General features: G+C 47.3%; 1 protein-coding gene across 3 annotated transcripts in view; it reads left to right on the forward strand.

The window, feature by feature from the left end:
* Positions 1–21013, forward strand: part of LOC146375403 (spectrin beta chain, non-erythrocytic 1) — a 102091-nt gene that overhangs the window by 30546 nt on the left and 50532 nt on the right. For 2 of the 3 annotated variants that reach the window (XM_084948868.1, XM_084948867.1), the window contains one exon: positions 4913–5199. In XM_084948868.1, coding sequence (XP_084804994.1) covers positions 5052–5199 — 148 coding nt within the window. In that variant the 5' untranslated portion in view covers positions 4913–5051. Of the gene's footprint in view, positions 1–4912; positions 5200–18720; positions 19548–21013 lie in introns of those variants that run through there. The other variant, XM_084948865.1, reaches the window with a different exon arrangement.

The raw sequence follows: 21013 nt of genomic DNA on the forward strand, positions 1-21013 counted from the left end.
GTACTGAGCAGCAGGGGGCGACGCCTCCGACGTAGACGGAGATGAGATCGAGCGGAGGTTTACGAGAAAACAAACGTCTTCGATCTGTGACTGCCGTAAACACTTTCAAAGAGTAAAACATGTTCAGATGCAACAACTAATTTTATATTAGCCAAAGCGGAGACCGTCCAGTCAAAGAGAGGTTATGTCTCTGACGTGAACACCTGGAATCAGCTGGACGAGCTGCTGTGATTATGGACGTCTGTAAGGCGAACATCTCACAGCTTCTCCAGCACTGCTGTGAGCTGTGGATGGAGTTCACACGGTGCTGTTGAGCTCCTCGTGTTTTCTTTGCACCTTTTTATAAAATCATAAGTGAAACAGAACCTGAACAGAGCTGAGCGCAATCATTCAAACCTGGAGCCAAAATGGTGCCGTCCCTGATTCCAAGTGCGAGCTTCCATCCAATCAGTGTCTCTGACTTCCTGCCGCTGCTCTGCTCAGACCTCGGTGGTGTCGGGTCGGATAGCTGCTGCCCCACATTGCTCAGTGTGGCCTACATAAGACTGCAGAGAGGAGAGTGATGGATCACCTCCTCATGCATGTCCCAGATAATCTCTCACACACACACACACACACCTGTTGCTGTGTGTTTTCTTTGTGACCTTGCTCAGCTCAGGTTTGGCTCTGGTGCCGACCCGCGGTCGTGGAGGAAGTCTGTGGTGATCCGACACGACTGGAAAACTCGAGTCTTTGCTCTCCGTGTGGTTCCGGTCTGGTCTCCGCCGTCGGTCGGTGTGCGTCTGTTCATGGTCGGGGCGAGCGCCGTGGCGGCAGCTTGTCCTGCGTAGGAGTCTGAATGCAGAGTGAGATTCTGCTGGTTTGCGTTGCCATGGTGAACTTTGAATAGTGAAACTGTCAGAGCTAAAAATACAAAGAAACGAGAGTCGTCTGTTTTTCCATCTGTTTTCAGCTTCATCAGGTAACAGCAGGTGTGCGCTGACGAGACACCAACGAAGTGTTTGAATTTTATTTTCATGAAAGGATTCAGTAACAATCAAATCAGCTGATTGAACCACATGACCTGTGGTCTCTCTCTCGTGTCCACAGCAGATCTGACGAAGCTGCTGACTAAGGTAACGAAGAGCCGGTGACCTCCGCGGGCCTCCGGTCCACTTCCACTCCTAATCCTGAACTTTGATTCGTTTCCACAGACAGGGCGGGTTCTTTGATCCTGTCGCCGCCGTCTGTGATTTAGCTCCGCTGGCAGTGTGGTCGTTCCTCCAGCCGAGAAGTCTTTGTGTCGCTGTCGCCACCGTGAGGAGTGGGCTCCCACGCACTGCATGCTGGGGCAGCGTAACCATGGCAACGTGTGTTTTTGCCCGTCTTTCAGTGCAGAATAGAGTGTAGTAAATAACATTCAGTCGTCCACTCAGAGGTCGTGCCTTTATTTTGAAAGGAAACGATGCTGTGTGGTTTCTGGTTCTCTGCACGTATGAAAGAAAACAAAGCAGCTTTAATGTTCCCTCTGACCGGCCTCAGGAAAAGGTGAGACGCACCCGTGTACGAGACCGTGACGGGTTCTTACTGGGCTCAACATCATTTGAGTCGGTGAGGGATTCTCAGCGTGGTTAAACGGCGTGAAAGCAAAGCGAAGGACTTGGACGTGTTAGAATGTGTTTTAGTTACTGGAGGTTTCTCAGCTTTCATTACATTTTTTGTTGTTACTCCAGCAGCAGCTTCTCGGGTGGAGCAGGTGGAGAGGATGATGTTTGCTTGTTGCTGGTTCAGGAACAGAAACGTGTGAAGAGGAGGGAGAGGAGTTTCTTTCTCCCACAGCAGCAGATTTAGGACTCGACTCCAAGTCGAGTCGCGCTCCTCCTACGTTCTCATTTGGAGACGGAACGAGCCGTGCACGCTCTGACCTCAGATCAGTGCTCATCCACCTGTGTCACAGGACACCCCGGGGTGGTGTATGAGGTAGGCCTCGTTTATTGAAGCCAAACACAAACTCTGTGATTTCATGTCTGATTGTTGGACCTTTAAAAGCGTGACACACGGGTGGCGGTTTGTCGTCCACTCGGTTTTACAGTTTCAGCTGATTTTAATTCGATTCTTTGAGTTCTTAGTCTTTGCTCGTCCGTAAACCCTCAGATAATTTTTACATTTTTAATCTTCCTCGTTCACACATGTGGCCGAGGTCTCCTGACCGTCCAGTTTTATTCTTTGCCCTTAAAAGCACAATCACATCCTGTGTAGGATTACAGATGTCTGCAGAGGTCTCAGGTTAAAACCAAAACCCCTACAGTCACAGTGTGACAGAGGTGTGGGCGGAGGGGGGGCTGCACTTGACAGCTTTCATCAGAAAGAAAGCCGAGGCGAGCGAGCTTCAACAGGAGGTAATTGTAGTGAAGGATGCTGGGAGGGTGAGAGAGGTGGGAGGAGGACGTGGGCGAGAGATGGAGAGGAGAGAAAAGGGAAAAAGATGCTCAGAAATGAGGCACACGTGCTGGATTCATGTGAAGCTGCATGATGGGAAATGTAGGCTCCAGCAGGGCATTTGACTCGACTGCTGACCTCACTTTTTAACATCCCTCATATCAGATTTAATGAGAAAAGCTACAACACAAAATTTTTAAAAGTGTAAAAAGTCTGAATTTTTCCGCCCCGTCATCTCTATTTCTGTACTTCCTGTTCCCAGCCAGGGTCGTCCTCTCTCCGGGCTATAAATATCCTCCTGAGAAGGTTCGGCTCTTCCCGTCGGCTCGTTCTTTCGGCTGCTGGCAGCTTTCACATGCTGACCTGCAGCAGACCTTCAGTTTCTCGCGCGCTGGCCCGATTACTCGCAGCTTTGCCTTCCTCAGCCCCTGAACTTTGACCTACCGCTGCAGCAGGAACGTAGTCACCATCATCTGCGTGCAGCCAAACCTCGCTCTCCGTCAGGTGTGTGGTCACCTGCCCGGCCGGAGACTTTTTAAACTCATCCAACTGGACAGCCTCAGCAAACAAACACATTTCACGTGCAGCGCGTCCATCGCTGCGGCCGCCAGGATGGACGTTTTCACTGCTTAAAGACACGAAAGCTTCCTGCCGCGTCCCCGAAGCTGAACCGCCAACGCGTGATGCATTCGAGTGTCTGCGGATTAATGATCGCAGTGATGATGATTGTTACCAGATTATGAAACCAGCAGCTTCAGTTTCATCCTGCAGCTCAGCGTCTCTCAGCTCCTCGCTCAGTCTGCTGCCCTGCAGTGACACACTTACTAAAAACTGTTGTCATGACTCCGTGTGTGTGTGTGTTATTGCTTCTGTCTGAGTGCACATTGTTAGCTTCACTCTGCGCGCGCACACACACACACACGGGGTCCCAGTTGTGGCGTATTTTTAGCGTAGCAACACAAGCAGCTCCAGCCTGACTGGTTGTTGAGCTGTAAGTGGGTGGCAACACACACACACACACACACACACACACACACACACACACACACACACACACACACACACACACACTCTGCAGGGAAAACAGACTCAGAATAATTTCATTGGTTGAGTTGGTCTTCAGTAGGCGGAGCCAGAGGGAACCTGTAGTGTGATGCAGAGTAGAGACGTTCGAATTGACCGCAGTGTGAGGAGGGCGGGACGGAGGGGAGAGCAGCCAATCAGAGAGCAGAAGTGCTGACGTCTGTCAAATTTTTATATAAGATGTTACTTATAAGTTTATTTCAATTTTAATCTATTTTTTGTCAAAGATTAATTAAAGTGAAAATAATCAACTTAAAGGGTAAAATCACAGCTTGCATCTCAAACTTTCCTGTTTTGCTCACATTAAAGCGGTGAGCCTCACGTCTGTTTGTTTCCACCAGATTTCTGTTCGTGTTATGAAACCTGAGCTGACCTCTGACCTCTGACATGCTCACGGTTCAGACGGTGGCTCAGTCAGCTGTAACTCATTCATTCATTTATTACGTGCTGAAGCTCTCGGTGTCCAGCAGCTGGTCACATGGCGCACCTCTGGAGACAGATGTGACTGACGGCTCAGGTCTGAGGTTTCCCTGCTGTGGGTGAACCGCTGAGGTCGTGGTTAGTTAAACGCCATCTCAGAGTCATGCTGATGACTACAGGACCGCCTGCGCTGAGTCGCTCCTGTGTTTACCTGCACAGGTAGATCACATGTTGCATTGAAGCACAGACTTCCTATCTGTAGACTTTACTGACAGGAGCGATCTGCTCATAAATGAAATCGTTCACAACCTTTAAACTAAAGATTAGTGTTAGTGAGAATGTTGGAGCTGGTCACTGAACGCCTCACGGCTCTGATGCGTTCACAGTGTGTGTTTGCTTCTCAGATGTTGTAGTAACGTGTTGTGACCAGGAGGAGGCGCCCTTCTTCTAGCTTAGAAACTGTTCTGTTCAAAGGGAGGCTGGGTGGTCTTCAGCCAATCATGGAGCAGAAGGCACAGTCATGTGACCGCCTCCCTCAGCGGCTGAGAGAGCAGCAGAGTGTCTGTGCTGCTTTAATCACAGCTCAGTGTTTCTCACCAATGCACGAACACAAAACGCCGGCGTTGGTTTCCTCTGCTGACTCCACGCTCTGATCGATAAGTGCACGCCCCACAGAAGGTCACGTCCTGCCAGACTCTTCTGTAGCGTCTATGTTTTGTCCCGAGCGTGCACGCCCACAAACACTGAGTGCATTTTGACATATGAGCGTACAACGGCGTGTGCTGCACACCCCGTCCTGTTCGTTTATCCGCCGCCTTCTGCAGTTTTGATCTTCTGTGGTCATCGGGGCGAGGGGAAGAGGCGTGGCCTCGTCTGACCTCGTTTGTGATAATCATAAATATTTGTCCAATCAGCCATCAGCTGTTCTTTAGTAAAGTTGATTATGAGTTCATCGTTTCTCACCTCGTTCTCTCCATTTTCCCTCCCGCAGGTTTCCTAAAGTGATCTCGGCCTGCCAGCCAGAGCCGGTCTGAGCGTGTGCGAGCGTCCGGCGTGATCAGCAGCAGGCAGCAGGTGAACGGACTCGAAGCCAGCGGGGGAGGCGGAGGTGGAGCCACGGGGAGGTCAAGATGACGTCGGTAGCGGCGGAGTACGACCACATGGAGATCCAGCAGCAGTACAACGATGGCGTCAACAACCGCTGGGACGCCGACGACTGGGACAACGAGAACAGCTCGGCACGCCTCTTCGAGCGCTCACGAATTAAAGCCCTGGCAGGTAGGACGCCGTTCACATCCCTGACAGCTGATGATGATGATGTCACACCTGCCACTTTTATAAAACCATTAGAGATCAAACCTGGGACGCTTCAGAGCGGCTGATCAGTCTGGATCTGAAGCTCAGAGTTGCCGCACTGTTTCTGGGTCCAGCACAGAAACACCTGAGTCCTCCTCAGCGAGCGCTCTCCCTCCTGTTAGTGAAGCGGCTGCAGTTCAGCTGGAGGTGCAGCAGAGGGCGCTGTAAGCCAGCCCCAATGAACAGCAGCTGAGTGGCTAAAATGCAGTTTTCATGTTGCAGTGAGGCAGACGTCTGCACAAACGTTTCCTGTATCTCACATGCGCAGGCTCAGGTCTCCACCATAAAGATGGAGGCTGGAAATGGAACCTCCAGATTGGGTTTTAACGCTGTTTCTATTTTTCTGGCTCGTGCCGTCTGATGTGGAGCAGTTTACAGTTTTAGGTTCTTGGTTTGAATCTATGTGAACTGTCAGATAACCGAGTCGCTCGGTGAACGCCGGCCTGCCACTTCACGAGGTGAGCGAAGCATCCGGGCGGAGCTGGAGCCAAATGTCATGGACACACGACAATCTGCCCCCCCACCGTGACTCCAGCTCGCACGCTGATGACTTCATGTTGTTTTCAGTGACTGAAGACATAGTTCGGTGTAATTATTAGCATAAAGTCGGAGAAGCTTCAGTAATGGTTTAAATTCAACCGTATTTCAGTTTTCTTTGGGCCACTTTTGTGCCTGTTGACTTGTGTCGACTCTGGTCGCCAGAGTTCAGCCACAGCTCCACCTTAAATCAGCCAAAATCTGAGTTCATGACGTCTGAACCACAAAAGTTTCCAAACTGAGCCCGAACTGACCAAAAAGACGTACTCTGTGATAGGGCTGGGCGATATGGCCTAAAATTCATATTGCGATATAATTTGAAGCATGTGCGGTAACGATATATATCACGATATATTATTTTCCTCTGTATAACGTATTTTCCACACTATAAGGCACACTTAAAATCCTTTAATTTTCTCAAAAATCGAGAGTGTGCCTTATGTATGAATTCTGGTTGTGCTTACTGACCTCGAACCGATTTTGGCTGCAGAAATCTGTTAAAAAATGTTTTAGTACAACTTTGGTAAGCTGCACTGCTTGATGGATTGTCAGAGCATTACGGCTGCCGTAGTGAGGAGCTTCGCGGAGTAATCTGGGTCCAAAACTCCGTCCGCTTCAGGTCCCAAAGTCAAACGAACACTGAGAGTTAAAAATGGTCTAAATTCTTTCATCTTTAATTAAATCATCAGCGTTGCTGCTTTACCAGGTGTAACAATTAAGTTTAACATCCAGGCATCCATGAAAACAGAAGTTATTAAATTTAACGGAGTTAGAAGTTAACAGGAAGTTAGCTCGCTAGTTTCCACCTAAACATTTCATACCATGTTCTGACTGAGAGATTTCTGAAACTAATTAAAACGTACAGCTCTGCTACCACTTCCAACATAAACGAAGACAGAAAACTAAACAGCAGTGACGTTTGCAGGGTTACTGAAGTTGGACTACCTGGTATATAATGTTGTGCTACGTGATTGCTAGCGACACAGCTATGTTAGCATAACATTAGCACAGTGAAGCTGGAGGATGAAGCCAACTTTTTTTTCCACTCGATAAAAGTTGACGTGAGGGATTCTGGTGGTCAGGGACAAATGCAATCGCACAGCAGGATGCTATACACGGGCCAAACTTCAGTCAGGAGAACAACTGAGATTATTCATCCACAATACGAGGTTAGTTATTAATATACTGCAACAACATGGGAACAGAGCAGCTGCGAGAGAATTCAACATTAATGAATCAATGTTAGGGAAGTGGAGGAAGCGCAGTTTTTGGCTTTCCCCATATTTCAAAAGTGCTTCATCTCTTTGCTATGACTGTCAGAATAATTTGCAGATGGTAATGGTTGTAGCCACTGCGATGCTTTCGACCAGGTGCAGCTTGATGACATCATCAACATGCGCTATCGCAATAGAGCGATATAGTCAAAATCTCTATCGTTGGCCAAATTTATATCGTTTCTATCGTATATCGTTTATATCGCCCACCCCTACTCTGTGAGGTATGAAGCTGTCAGGGTGGTCTTTGGGGGAAATCCCATCATCTGATTGTAGAAAGAGGCCTGACGCAGGGTTTTTCTGATATTTGGTGATTTTTAAAATCCAACATTCCCATAAATCAGCTGGAACGAAGTCAGAAGTTTGTGTCGCTCTGCCCGCCTCCGCTCAGCGGCTGGTCTGGACGGTAAATGTTTAGATGCTTCTAAATAAATAGGAAGCGAAATGAATGTTTTGCGCACTGACGAGGACTTTTTGAGTCCTTTGAGTTTAAATGTGTCTGTTTCATGGAGTGGACTGTGGTTAAACCGGCCGCGGCTCGGGGCTGATTGTAAACGTGTCACAGTAACTGAAGCTGTTTTACTCTGTAGGCCGACTGCTGCAGGAGCATCCCACGGCACTAAATAATTCACACCAGTGTTAAATATGCAGGAGAGTGTGTGTGTGTGTGTGTGTGTGTGTATGTGTGTTTAAATGGTCAATAAAAATTCCATCGTGCTTGTTATGCTCAGATAAAACAAAAGCAGATCATAAAGTTCTGAAATCAGAATACAAGTGCAGCCTGAAAGGGTGAGGAGCTAAAACAGCTGGTTTCAGAGGACGACCTGAGCAGCTGCAGTCAGGCCTGGGGTCAGGTAAAGAAGGATTAGTTTGAGCTGTGAATCATGCAAAGTTGCCCTGTGAGAGTCCACGAACGAGCCATAGTACCACTGGAGAGAGGAAGACGATGGTCTGTGAGGGCGGGGCCGGCCTTGTCTCATGTGTGCCTGAATAAAGAGAGGTGATGAAGATGAGGGAGGCGAGAAAGGGAGGAACCAAAGGTAGAAAGGAAGGAAAGAGGGAGAAGGAAAGGAAATAAGACTGTGTATGCCAAAAATGTAGAAATCCTTCAGTTCTTTACATTTAATCTTTGAACAATCAGTGAAGTTTTAGCAGCACACAGTCTTCAGTCTGCTCAGTGAGACCTCTGTGTGATGAAGATGATCCCATGTGATCTGTTGGCAGAGGAAGATGGTCTGTCACATGCACTCGGCTCCTCCTTCCTCTGCAGCCTCTTCCTCTTCATGCTGAGCTCAGCAACCAATGAAATTATTCTGAGTCTGTTTTCCCTGCTGTGTGTGTGTGTGTGTGTGTGTGTGTGTGTGTGATGTTTACATATCTTTGTGGGGGCTGAAAATTGGAAGTTTACTTTACTCATGGGGGCCAAAATGCCGCTCTTCATGGGTTTGAAGGCATTTTTTAGACTCAAAATGTGGTTTTAGTGTCAGGGTTAGGCTATCATTAGGTTTAGGGGGACTAGGAAAGCATTATGTCAAGTAGATGTCCCCACAGAGATATGAAAACACAACTGTGTGTGTGTGTGTGTGTGTGTGTGTGTGGCAGCAGTCGTAGTTTTTGTGGTTTCAGTAACTGATCTTCATTCTCCACATGGAGGATTAATGAGGAGGGAAGGACAGAAGGAAATGGGAGAGCAAACAGAAAGGTTATGAAGGTAGGAAGCCAAATCAAAGGTAACGTCAAGGAGAGAAAGAGAGCGGGGTCATGATGAAGAAAGGAAATGAAGTAAAGTGAAGTAGGAACAGAAGAGAGAGTAGGAAGGAAGGAGGGACATGAAATCATACAGGAATAAAAGTGAAGTAGGGATCGAAGCAAGGAGTCAAGGGAAGGAAGACGAGTGAGAAAATATTTAGCACAGAAACTGAAGTTTGTGTTTGTGCAGCACAAACTCATGAAATGTGTCAAATAACAACAGGTGTGTGTGTGTGTGTGTGTGTGTGTGTGTGATGAATCAGACTGAAACTGCAGTCGGCGCTGTGAGATGATTGATCGTCGCAGTTCTAATAAAACATGACTTCAGCCAATTAAACCTTCAACAGTTCACCTGAAAGCTGAAGCTGGAACCTCAGTGTGTGTGTGTGTGTGTGTGTGTGTGTGTGTGGCCAACTGTGTTACGCCTCCATATGATATCCTGGGAAACACAAAACCGCCAGTCACCATGGAAACGCAGGTAGATCTGCTTACAATGAACAGAAGGAGAGTGTGTGTGTGTGTGTGTGTGTGTGTGTGTGGTCATTCTTCCGGCTCACATGGATCAGTGTAATGTTCAGCATTGACGATCGTATGATTTCTGATATGCGGCTGTACTGTGATGTCACGCTGCTGCTGAGGCTCCTCCCTATTAACAGTCCCAACAAACAGCGTCTGCTCCCACAAACAGCAGAGAGCTGTGACCTTTAGGTTGTTGGTGACTGAGGTGTGTTTCCTTCATGCAGCAGGAGACAAATGGTTGGTGCCGCTCTCAGACGTTCACTAGCACGTGCTTCAGTCCAGTTCAAACAGATGAGTTATTAAAACGTGCTCTGCCCGTACGCTGCTGCTGCTGCTGCTGCTGCTGCTGCTGGCTGTTCCCTGCCAGGGTCTCCACAGGGGATCATTTCCCTCCATCTGACCTGTCAGAGCTGATTCTGGTTCTGTGAAGTTACCTGTTGCTCTCCTGATTTAAAGCCTGACTGAAGGTTAAACTGGTGATTATGAATGATCTGAGTTTACTGTTGGAGCTGTTTATGGAAAAGTTTCACACGAGGACTGAAGCTTTAAAGTGGCAGAGACTCACCCAGGCCCACAGTAATGAGAACCAGGAGCAGTCCGGGTTCCCCACAGAGACACAGACACACACACACACACACACACACACACACACGCGCTCTCTTCCTGTTCGGGGGGCTGGATGCAGGAATGCTGGGAATGTTGGTGTGTCTGTTTTTTTAACGTGTGTGGTTTCAAAGTGAAACTAAACTTTCTGTGTTTCGTGTTTTCTGTCTGGATTTTCCCTTCGTTCATGTTTAAGATCACCACCACCACCCCCTTGTCTTTTTCCCTTTTTAGTACGACTTTGTTTCACGCTCTTAAATTAATCATGAAGGACTTCCTGTTTGCATCCCCTCTGCTGAAGGTCCACCTTTATTTAAGCCACACACCGGGCCTAGCTCGGGCTGTAACAGAGCAGTAGGTGGCCTGGGTTGGGCCCAGATGGGTTTGAATGTGTACGCTGTTGTGTTTGGGTCTTTAACATTTAAACTGAGGGGAGAAGTCACTACTTCAGCAGCTTTCTTGTGTCTGCTCTCACCGTTCATCACATCAGTTTACTGTGACGCTGATTAAATACTGTAAAACTCTCACACTTTATGGGAATCACAGTTTAAAGAGGAACTGTTTGTTACCATAGCTAGTCTTCGCCAGCTGTAACACGGAGCACAGCGAATCTTCCTGGGCTTAAAACCATAAATCAGCATCATCCAGAACAAGGTTCAGTTCAGTTTTATTTATACAGCACGAAATCACAACAACAGTCGCCTCAAGGTGCTTTATACTGTAAGGTAGATCCTACAATAATACAGAGAAAAACCCAACAATCATATGACCCCCTATGAGCAGCACTTTGGCGACAGTGGGAAGGAAAAACTCCCTTTTAACAGGAAGAAACCTCCGACAGAACCAGGCTCAGGGAGGGGCGGGGCCATCTGCTGTGATTGGTTGGGGTGAGAGAAGGAAGACAGGATAAAGACATGCTGTGAAAGAGAGACAGAGGTTAATAACAGATATGATTCAGTGATTTTCGAGCTGCAGGCTGATCACATGAAGAATTTTGGCTGGTGAATCTTTTTTAACGTTACCTACCGTCCAACTCTGAATATAACACTTAACGAGCTTGTAGTTTGTTTTGTCGGAGCTCTAAATGATTTCTAATGCCCTGAAATACAGATTTCTTATATTTCTTATATTCATGTTCGTCGGTGCACATGAACAGTTTGGATCGATTTCTTGGGCAGAAAATGTGAGTAAAATCATTTATGTGGATCCAAAGAGTTGAATCGGTCAGAGAAATACATTTTATGCACATTTTATGATGGTGTAAAACGTTGCTGATGTTCTGACCTCACAGGAATGTGTCTGTGTGGTCGGGAGGGCGAGGCGGCGTGTCGGTGTGACATTCGCCACGGCAGCAACACAAGTTTAGACTGTGAGCCGGCTCTCAGTTTGTGGAAGAGCAGGGAGAGGCTTCAGCAGCGGCTCGTCCTCAGTGAAAAGTCCCGGTGTTTTCCCCGAGGCCTCCAGTGCGAGGAGCCTGCATGAATGGGGCGTTTGGTTCGACGGCGGAGTCGTCCCGAGGGCCCTGGCCACGAGGAAGCCGGATGACTGAGCGAAACGCAGCGTGACGCTTGGCTTGCGGGAAGGACAGAGCGTGCTTTTATCTACAGATTAACAACATAAAGAGCGGCTCGCTCTCCTGCCGTCAGCTGCAGGAACATTTGGTCCATCTGTTGTCTGTTTGGTGCGACCTGACCTCTGACCTCTGCACTGATGGCTGCTTTGCGAGAGCCGAAACAGTTTCCAGTTTGTTTTTAGCAAATCGCTGTGTTTAATGGTGGATGGTGACGGATTTTAAAGACTATCGCTCAGTCATCAGTTTGGTGTCTATTAGACGTGACAGTTCAGAGGTTTGAGCTCGTTTTGTAACTCTCAAACTAAAAACCATTAAAGATGGACGTAGCCACTGTGACACATTTTGAAGCCTCAGTGTACACTCAGAAATGAGTTCATTAACACAAAGCAATAATTTTCATTACAATTCAACAGAAATATAGAAAATGAAAGGTTTATCATGTAATCAAATTTTAGCCTGCTGCCTGATTCCCTTGTCTTGGAGGCAGCGGTGGAGTTGGAGGGTGGGGTGTGTTTCAGCTAATATTAGCTAGACTGTGAATTACTGAATAAAATCCCAGAATTTCCCCAAACCTGGAGCTCAGACTTCCTGGATGGTCTGTTAGCACAGTGACCTCACAGCAGCCAGATTATTGGTCGGGTGATGTCATTAGAATAGTTCGAGTGCTCCACCAGCGCAGACACGCTCCAGTGGTCCAGTTCAGGGACTCCAACTAGCTGCAGTGAAGCTAGCAGACAGCTAGCAGCTACAGCCGCCTGTGTCACCATCCGCCTGTCAGTCAAAGTAGCCACGCCCCCAATAATGCAAACTTTAATACAAATTAAAGGGGTGAGTTACAAAAACAGTGTCACTCTGTAGTTCTTTCTCTCTCTGACTCTGGAAATGAACCTCGGATAAACTGTTAGCCTCCCTCTGCTCCAGTATATAAAACTGTATCGTCTGCGTGTAGTGACACTGTTATTCAGCTCGTCCCTGTTTTTGTTACTCTTATCTTTCATTCTGTAACAAAGTTTCATACAGGTGTTATGAAGGCGGAAATTATCTAGAGCACCGGTCCCCAACCCCCGGGCCTCGGACCGGTACCGGTCCATGAGTCGTTTGGTACCGGGCCTCGAGAGTTGAGGCTCAGGTGTGAAATGTATGGTTTTCAGGGTTTTTATCAGTTTTCAGCGTTATTTTGTTATCGTTTTTATCGTTAACTCGGTTTTCCTGGGTCTTTTCACATGTGTTATGAATAAATCTTATTTTTTCTGTACCGGTACTAGTTTTATTTTGTGGTATTTATCCGCGACACCTTAAAGGCCGGTCCATGAAAATATTGTCGGGCATAAACCGGTCCGTGGCGCAAAAAAGGTTGGGGACCGCTGATCTAGAGAGACCAAACCGTTTGTGCTTCAGGTTGTAAACATGTTTATTTCTGCTGTAAAGACTCACTGCTGCCTCTGCTGGACATTAGAGGAACTGCAGGTTTTGGAACATGAGCACTAACTTCAATGTTAGTATAAATATGTATGAATATCATTTTACCACAGTGGAAACGCAGAGCAGCAGGTTTATGAAGGAATTCAACATTCCAGGTTTTCCTTTCAGCTGCTGTCACGAAGCTGTGTCCTCTCAGGAACTTTTTGTTTCCTTTCTTTTCTGTTGTGTCTTTAGGTCCTTCCTGTCCTCTAGTTCCAAGTGCCCTTTGATTGTGAAGGAAACTGTGCAGACACCTCAGGTTTCCTCGCAGTTTCTTTAACCCTCTGCGGTCTGGATCCTCGTCATTGTCGAGTAAACCTATGTTCTCCTGTGGCTTTGATCTCTTGGAAAAAATGTTCTTGAATGGGACAAAAGACCTCTTCCTGCCTTCACAACATGTAGACTTGGGGTTACTTTATATCATCATTTAGGACTGATAATATTCTCTCTGTTTGGTTATTAATTGGCCTTTTCTCACTATAATCATGGTTAAACTGTGTAGCACATTATTTTCCCCTCAAACCCGCCCTTTAAGTCTGTAAAGGAACTTTTATTCCTGGGATGAAACTTTTGAGTGCTACTGTGTGCTCGTTAAAATGTACATGAAGTAATCTGAGGCCAGCCCTTAATCTGTGATGGAATGTTTTTATAGAGAAAGTAGCAGAGCGCCGACGCCCCCTCCTTTGCACATGAGCGAAGCAGATCCGGCGAGCTCGGCCTTGCTTTCACATCCAGCCTCTGTAACGTGAGCCTGTCACGGTGTGTAAAGGTGACGGTTACCGTGCGGATGCCAGAGAAGGATGCGGTTATTTTTATCTGATGGTCTGTTATCTGGCCTGCCTCATTAGCGAAGCTCAGCCAGCAGGTTCTCTGACCGTCACCGCTTTGCTGGCTTGGATGAATTCAGATGTTGATGGTTCGGCTCGTGTCGGCTTGTTTCAGAGGCTTTTTCGGTCACAGTCAGTGCAGCAGAGCATGGACGAAGCAGGTCTTTGGTATTCACTTTAAGTATCCGGTCTCCTCTCCTGTGATTGGTTGTGAAGTTAAAGCAGCATCAGTGTGTAACTATAACTGATCGCTTTGAGCTTCCAAACAGAAATAAGAATTAGAGTTTCACTGATGTTTTTAATCAGATTATAGATAAATAATAGTGCAGGATGAGGCTTGATAATGCATTTAAAAAAAGGCTAAAGTCATTATTGTGATTGTTTTGGTCAATAATCTCAACTTTATAATAACTCAACTTGGACCTTTTTCTGCTTATTTTGACTCCGTGGACTCTCCTAGAGTAGCTTTCTATGATTAACAGTTCAAAATAATCCACCTGTGTCTCGCTGCGGCCCCTCGGATGAAACAGCAGTTTTAAATTCTCCCTCTAAACTAGGGGTGGGGGAAAAAATCGATACTGTGTAGTATCGTGATATTTTGTTTGCTAATAATGTATCGATACAGGGACAGCAGAAATCGATATTTTGTTACAAAAAAAGTTTTTGTGGACTGGAACATGCTCTGACTTCAGAGCATGTTGATCAGCTCCTTTTTCTGAGCAAGAATCCTGATATTCCTTCACTGTCCAAATGTGTTTAACTTGTTTTTTGGCAGCAATAAACATGTTTTATTTTAATTAAGTTTAAAACTTTTTTATTTAATGTAAAATTATATTTTGTTTTAATTTACTTTCAAATTCTTCAGTTGCTGAATGGGTTGCATAGTTTTCATAAATTGCATAGTTCAGAATAGCTATAATTGGACTAGACTATAATACAAACCGTTCAGTTTGTCAACAACAAAACTGACTGAAATGAGAGAGAGACTGAGTGTGAGACTTTGATATTAGATAAAATTAATATTGATAAAGTTTACCTTTATGTACAGAATCTGAATATCGCAAAATATTTTAAAAAATTGCAATAATATCGTATCGTGGGATGTATGGTGATTCCCACCTCTACTCTAAACATGGCTTTCTTCTGATTGGCTGCCCCTTAATTTGAACATCTGATGGGTGGAGCGTCGGTACCTGATATGACCATATTAGGGACGTCCTCCTCCCTATGACGTCACACAGATCCAAGTAGGGGAAAAAAACAGGATTACTGAGTGTTCAGAGCAGCTTTAAGCTCCCAGGGATTACTCGCTATTAAGAACTATGAAGAGCCGCCACTGGAACAGGAAGTAAGGAAGAGCTTGTCTTGACGGTCATCAACACCACTTTTTTTTTTTTTTTTTTTTTTAAAAAAAGCCATAAAGACTTGATGGCACAGACGACGAGGCAGGACACCACTAATGATCCTTGATCAGAAGCTTTTATTTCCTCATCATAGATCTTACTCTTGATTAACAACACGAGACCAAACGGGACCTTTGTAGTGACGAGCATTAAATTATCATCTCTCTTTTATGACTGGAAATAAACTATCAGACAAATTAAAATGAGATTAATTGCCTTACGTAACGTATCTGTGCGGCTCTGCGCTGAGATATGAATGTGCTTATTTTGAAAATGTTTATGGGGGCTGTAAAATAGGATTGGCTAAGATGTCGGCCATCGCGCTGACCCTCCTTGCTGTTACTCAGAAACGTCCTCGGGGGTTTTCTGACACGCTCATTTCACTTGTTGAACTCACTAACTGCACACGCTGCTTTTGGCTGAAACTCGTGGCCTTCAGTGACTGAAGCTGAGGGTGACAGCAGAGCTTCTGTTTGCTGAAGACGGCTGTGGGAACCGCTGGACAGCCTCAGGCAGCTGGCAGCCAGTGCACGACCCCAAATATCAAATAATGATCATGTAAAATCTTTAAAACAGGATGTACGTCAGTGAAAACTCTGATAAATAATAATCAGTGTGATTTAGAGTCGTCACAGAGGGCGCCGTCTTAAAGGAAGTCTTCCTCGGTTGAACTCTGTGCCTCATTGTCTGCGTGACCTCTGCTCTCGTTTTATCTGACAAAGGTGTAACGGCGTACCTGCCTGTGGGTGGAGTTTTAATGAGGAGAACAAAGGCCGGCTCTGCAGTTCAATTTCACTTCGGGCTCGTTTTTGTCCTTCAGATCGTTGGAGGATAACAAATGTGCGCGTGCAAAGATGAGCCGCGCTCCCGTCTCCGTGGAGCTCGCAGTTATTTCAGGGTCACGTGAATATTTGTTCCATGTATTGTCTCAGTGCTGTGACCTTTGACCTTTCATCTCCTCGATGTTGCCTGTGTGTCGAGTTGGTAACGCAGGAAGTCAAGCTCTGCAGCCTCCGCCTTTTCCTAACCTGCAGAGTGTGTGTGTGTGTGTGTGTGTGTGTGTGTGTGTTTACATATCTTTGTGGGCACCAACAGCCCTAATGGGGACCAAAATCCCGGTTCCCACAAGTTTGAGGCATTTTTCAGACTCAAATTGCGGTTTTAGTTTCAGGGTTACAGTTAGGTTATCGTTAGGATTAGGGGCTAGAGAAAGCATTACGTCAAGTAGATGTCTCCACAGAGATATGAAAACATGACTGTGTGTGTGTGTGTGTGTGTGTACGCACTGATGGACGGTGGGAGCAAACAGGAAGTACAGGCCGGACTCGGACAGGAAGAACATCTCCACAGTGTTCTCTAATATTAGCTCTGAGGGTTTCTCAGGATGTTTGAATGTCTGCATGTGAGTGATGAGCTCGGAGTAACACACACACTCCACCCTGTTTCCGTCTTCTTTGTATCAGTCTTTCCCCTCTAACACACACACACACACACACACACACACACACACACACACACACACACACACACACACACACACACACACACACACACAAAAAGAAGTTTTTATTGAATGTATTACTTTATTGATGGATGAAGCAGCTGCAGGTGGATCGTATGAGCCTGGATTGGACACACGACCTGTAGATGTTTGTGCAGCTTTTCAAAGTCCACCTGAAGGACGTGCGTGGTTGTAAAACGCTGGTATTCGGGGCACCGCTGCACTTATCTTTTGATCTGTGTCCGACATGAGATAAGCTGTACCTTATTTATAGTTAGGAGATAAGCTCCAAAGTGGAAATTGCTGCATCGCGGGCTGCAAAACATCAAACGTGACCTGCAGCAAGATTAAAGCTCAATGAAGTTTTTATTTATCGACTTTGATTGAACCAGGAAGTCTCGCCGTCTGTGTGCAGGGCGCGTGGGCGGGGCAGCGGGCGCGCTTACCCAAAACATGAACCAGGAGCTCTGCAACAGTGTGTGCAAATCAGTGCACACAGCTGAGTGTGCGCTTTATACTCAGTATGAAGATTATGACCTGCTGAGTCTGCATCACAGTTTTTGGCCTTTATTATAAAAGGGCCACATTTAGCCAAAAACAAAAATCTGTGTGTGTCTCTAACAACGACGCAGCGTTTAATGGAAGTGTGACTCTGTGGTCGATCAGTGTGTTCACACTCTAACGCTGGCGTGTCCAACTCCAGGCCTCGAGGGCCGGTGTCCTGCAGGTTTTAGATATCACCCTGGGTCAATACACCTGAATCAGATGATGAGTTCATTACCAGGCCTCTGGAGAACTTCAAGACATGCTGAGGAGGTCATTTAGCCATTTAAATCAGCTGTGTTGGATCAAGGACACGTCTAAAACCTGCAGGATCCCGGCCCTCGAGGCCTGGAGTTGGACACCCCTGCTCTAAAACGTCCTGCCGGTGTTTACGAGTTTGGTTCGTGCACAATCACCTGCAACATAATCGATTTAACACCCAGCAGCCTGATTGTGACTCAAGTTTAATCCAGGTTTCCTCTGTGATGCTTATTGTTTTTTTTATTATAATGTTATGATGTATTTATGTATCTCCAGCTTCTGAGGTCCAGCAAAACGAAGGCCGAGGCGACTTTTTTACTGTTGGGACCTGCAAAGAGTCAATTACAGCAATAATAATAATCCAAAATAAAAAAACAACTTGTCAAATCTGCAGAGAGCTGCTGGAAATCAGACAAACCTGAAAAAGTCATTTTGTTCCTGTGGATATGAACCTGAGGCGTGTGCTCACTGTGACGTCCACTTTGTCTTTACTCGTCATCGCCAAAGAAGTTGGATCTCTGCTCCTTCTTCAGAGAGGAAAACTTTATTATTTGTGCGTGAACCACAGACTGAAGCTGGTCAGCTGACAGGAAGCAGATGGTTTTACTGTGAACACGTATTCCTGTGTTTAAAACTGTCTGATAAGACTCGGCTGCTTCCTTCGGTTTGTTAAAAACGATTTCTGCTCAGGGTCTCGGTGCTGCGGGGGACGTGGACACTTTGGGGTTTGAAGGCTGAGGATGGTGAAAGTTTTGGGGCTGATCGAAAGCGTCTGCCCCTCCCGGGGAGGGGACTGTGGCTCTTTAAACATTTACTCACGGAGCGAATTTTAATCTTATCAGTTTGACCTTTTTCACATGACGCAAAGAACAAAATAAACGGGATCATTTAAATATGAGAGTGTTGTGGAGGCGGCGCCCTGCAGCTGTTTAAGCACAGATTTAAGAATCAAATGTTTTTGCTTCACATTTGCAGTAAAAAGCTGCAGATTAGACTAAAGTTCCTCTTTAATCTTCAGCACGATCGGCCCTCTGCGCTCTCTCCCTCTCTCGCTCTCCTCCTTCTCCTCCCCTTATGCCAATGAGTGGGTGACATCATCGCTGAACTGTGATTGGCTGCCGTGGGAATAGCCTCTCCCTCTGGCGGCCCCTCCCCCCTGCACTCTCGCCTCGTCTGCTGAAAGGTGTTTTCAGTGTCTGAGAGCTGCTGCTGCTGCACACCGCAGGACAAACCGCTCTTTCTCTGCCTCCCTCCACCTCCTTTCTCCGTCTGCTACACCTTTTCATCGAGCAGGGTCTGAGCGTGCGTTTGAACAGAGGATGGGTGGAACTGAGGGGAAGGCGTGATCCCCGGAGACTCTGACAGATGGATGAATGGAGGGAAAACAGAAGCATGATGCCGCCGCGCGTCTGCTGAGCCAGCGATTGTTGGCTCCACGCTGGTGAAACGGAGACTCTGCAGTTCTTCTGTCCCCCTCTCAGCTCGACTGAGGAGCAGGGAGCGTTCCCCTCGGTGTCGGAGCTAAAACTGGGATCACTTCTCTAAACTCACTTTACGTTCTTGTGCTAAGGACTCTTAAGGACTCTTAAGGAGTCGGTGGTCACCTGGAAGCTCCTCCTGCTGCAGAGAAGTTGAGGCTCTGAAGTTTGTCGCCGTGGAGCTCGAGCTCATCCTGGGGGGAGATAACCTCTGCGGGCTTGTGTGACTCACTTATAAACTTTCTGCTCCATGTGGACGAGCTCCATCTGAGTCTTCTGTGGAGTTTAATCATGGAGCTTCAGAGCGCCACGGCCGGCCTCCCCGGCCCCCTCGCGCCTGGACCCCTCTCCCCAACTTCAGACTACGGCGGCCCCCTGTCCCCGGGGTCCGGATGCCCCGGCCCGTCTCACGTCGCCAGTCCCGGGCGAGGCCCGAGCCCCAGCCTCAGCCCCGTCAGGGGATCCAGCCCCGGCCCCGGATTCTCGGGCCAGGCTACCTTCAACTACAACCAGCTGGAGGGGAGGTTCAAACAGCTTCAAGGTAAGATGAAACAAGGAGCCCTCAGTGTGTGAGGAGCAGCGCATGCGGGGGAAAAAGCTGTGTGGGCCTGGGTTTAGGGTTTCCTTTAATGCTGTGGGCTGCAGTTTGTTTGCATTTGCACACTTGAAGGGTTGAAACAGTAGAAGGAGCCGTAGGAGGCTTTCAGAGCGCGATCAGAGCAGCAGCAGAGCTCCAGAGAAAGTAAAAGGAAGTAAAGATGAGTGCGGTCGCGCTGGGATGGTGGCCGAGGCGTGCAGGTGTCGCCCTGACTTTATTAATCATTATCACCTTATAATGAAATCAGAGCTGGCTGTGGATGAGTCAGCAGCTTGACCTTACCTCTGCAAATAAACCGCACCTCACGTTCACACACTGATCATAACTGACGGGCTGACGGTGACCCGCTCGCCGAGGAGCAGTGCGGGGGAGGCAGGGAGGCGCTCCCACACCCACATTTTTTCACGTAGCTGTGAAGTAATCAGGCTGGAGCTCCTCAGCAGGGTGCTGGCCTCCCGACACACGTGCCGTTTGTCTCTCCTGACTTAAAGCTCAGGAATGTGCCCGTTGTTAATCGATGCAGCGATGACGCTTAATGTCCCTAAATGAAACCAACAGCTGAAGTTTTTCTTCTTTGTTCCGCTCTGCTTATTTCCAGCTCGACTGGAGCAGCTTTGCATGATCCGCAGCTGGAAATAAGCCTCCTGTATCTCAGGCTGATGTACGTCGGCCCCAGAAACCAAACCGTGTTGTTGTGTTTGCTTGCATGTGTGTGAGCTGTGTCGGTGTTTTTCAGCAGGCAGCAGGAAACTTTCTGCGACACGTTTACACTGAAGGCTTGGTTTGGTTTGTACGATGGAGCTGCTTACATGCTCTGAGCACAGGCTCTTCCCAGGAATGTTGGTAGGAAGTGGGGTGGCTATGTCGGACGGTTAGTGGTTCGATCCCAGACCGCTCCAGTCCGCACGGGAAAGTATCCTCGAGCGAGATGCTGAACCCCAAGTTGCTCTCTGATGCATCAGACAGAAATCACTCAGGAGTGGAAAAAGTTCCTGCGTGGAAGCGCGAGTCACGGGTCTTCTGTTGCTGAAGGAGAGCAGAGGCGCTCAGGCGTGTAAACACATTTAACCTCCCGACTCATCGATGGACGCTCGTATCGATATGAGCCGTTAAAATCGAATCGTCCTTGCACGCACAAACACTTTAGTTAAAAATTAGCAGCAGGCTGAATTTAGCAGAAGGCTAATGGAGCCTCATCGACCCGCTGATGCCCACAAACCTCCAGAGTGTCTGAAAGTAGCTTCCTGGCTGTTTTTTCTTTGTTGGGGGTGGGGGCGTCACGCTGAGGTCACTGAGTCTTTGTGATGTTTTGTCGTAAGAATTTGACCGAATGTGAAAACGTCTGCAGTCGAGCACAGACTGTACTCTGCTTTGAAAGCCTGGTTTCTTCAGTCCTGAGATTCCTGCTG

Source organism: Perissodus microlepis, chromosome 13, assembly GCF_051167445.1.
Source record: "Perissodus microlepis isolate ML-2025 ecotype Zambia chromosome 13, ASM5116744v1, whole genome shotgun sequence".
NCBI classification, from domain to species: Eukaryota; Metazoa; Chordata; class Actinopteri; order Cichliformes; family Cichlidae; genus Perissodus; species Perissodus microlepis.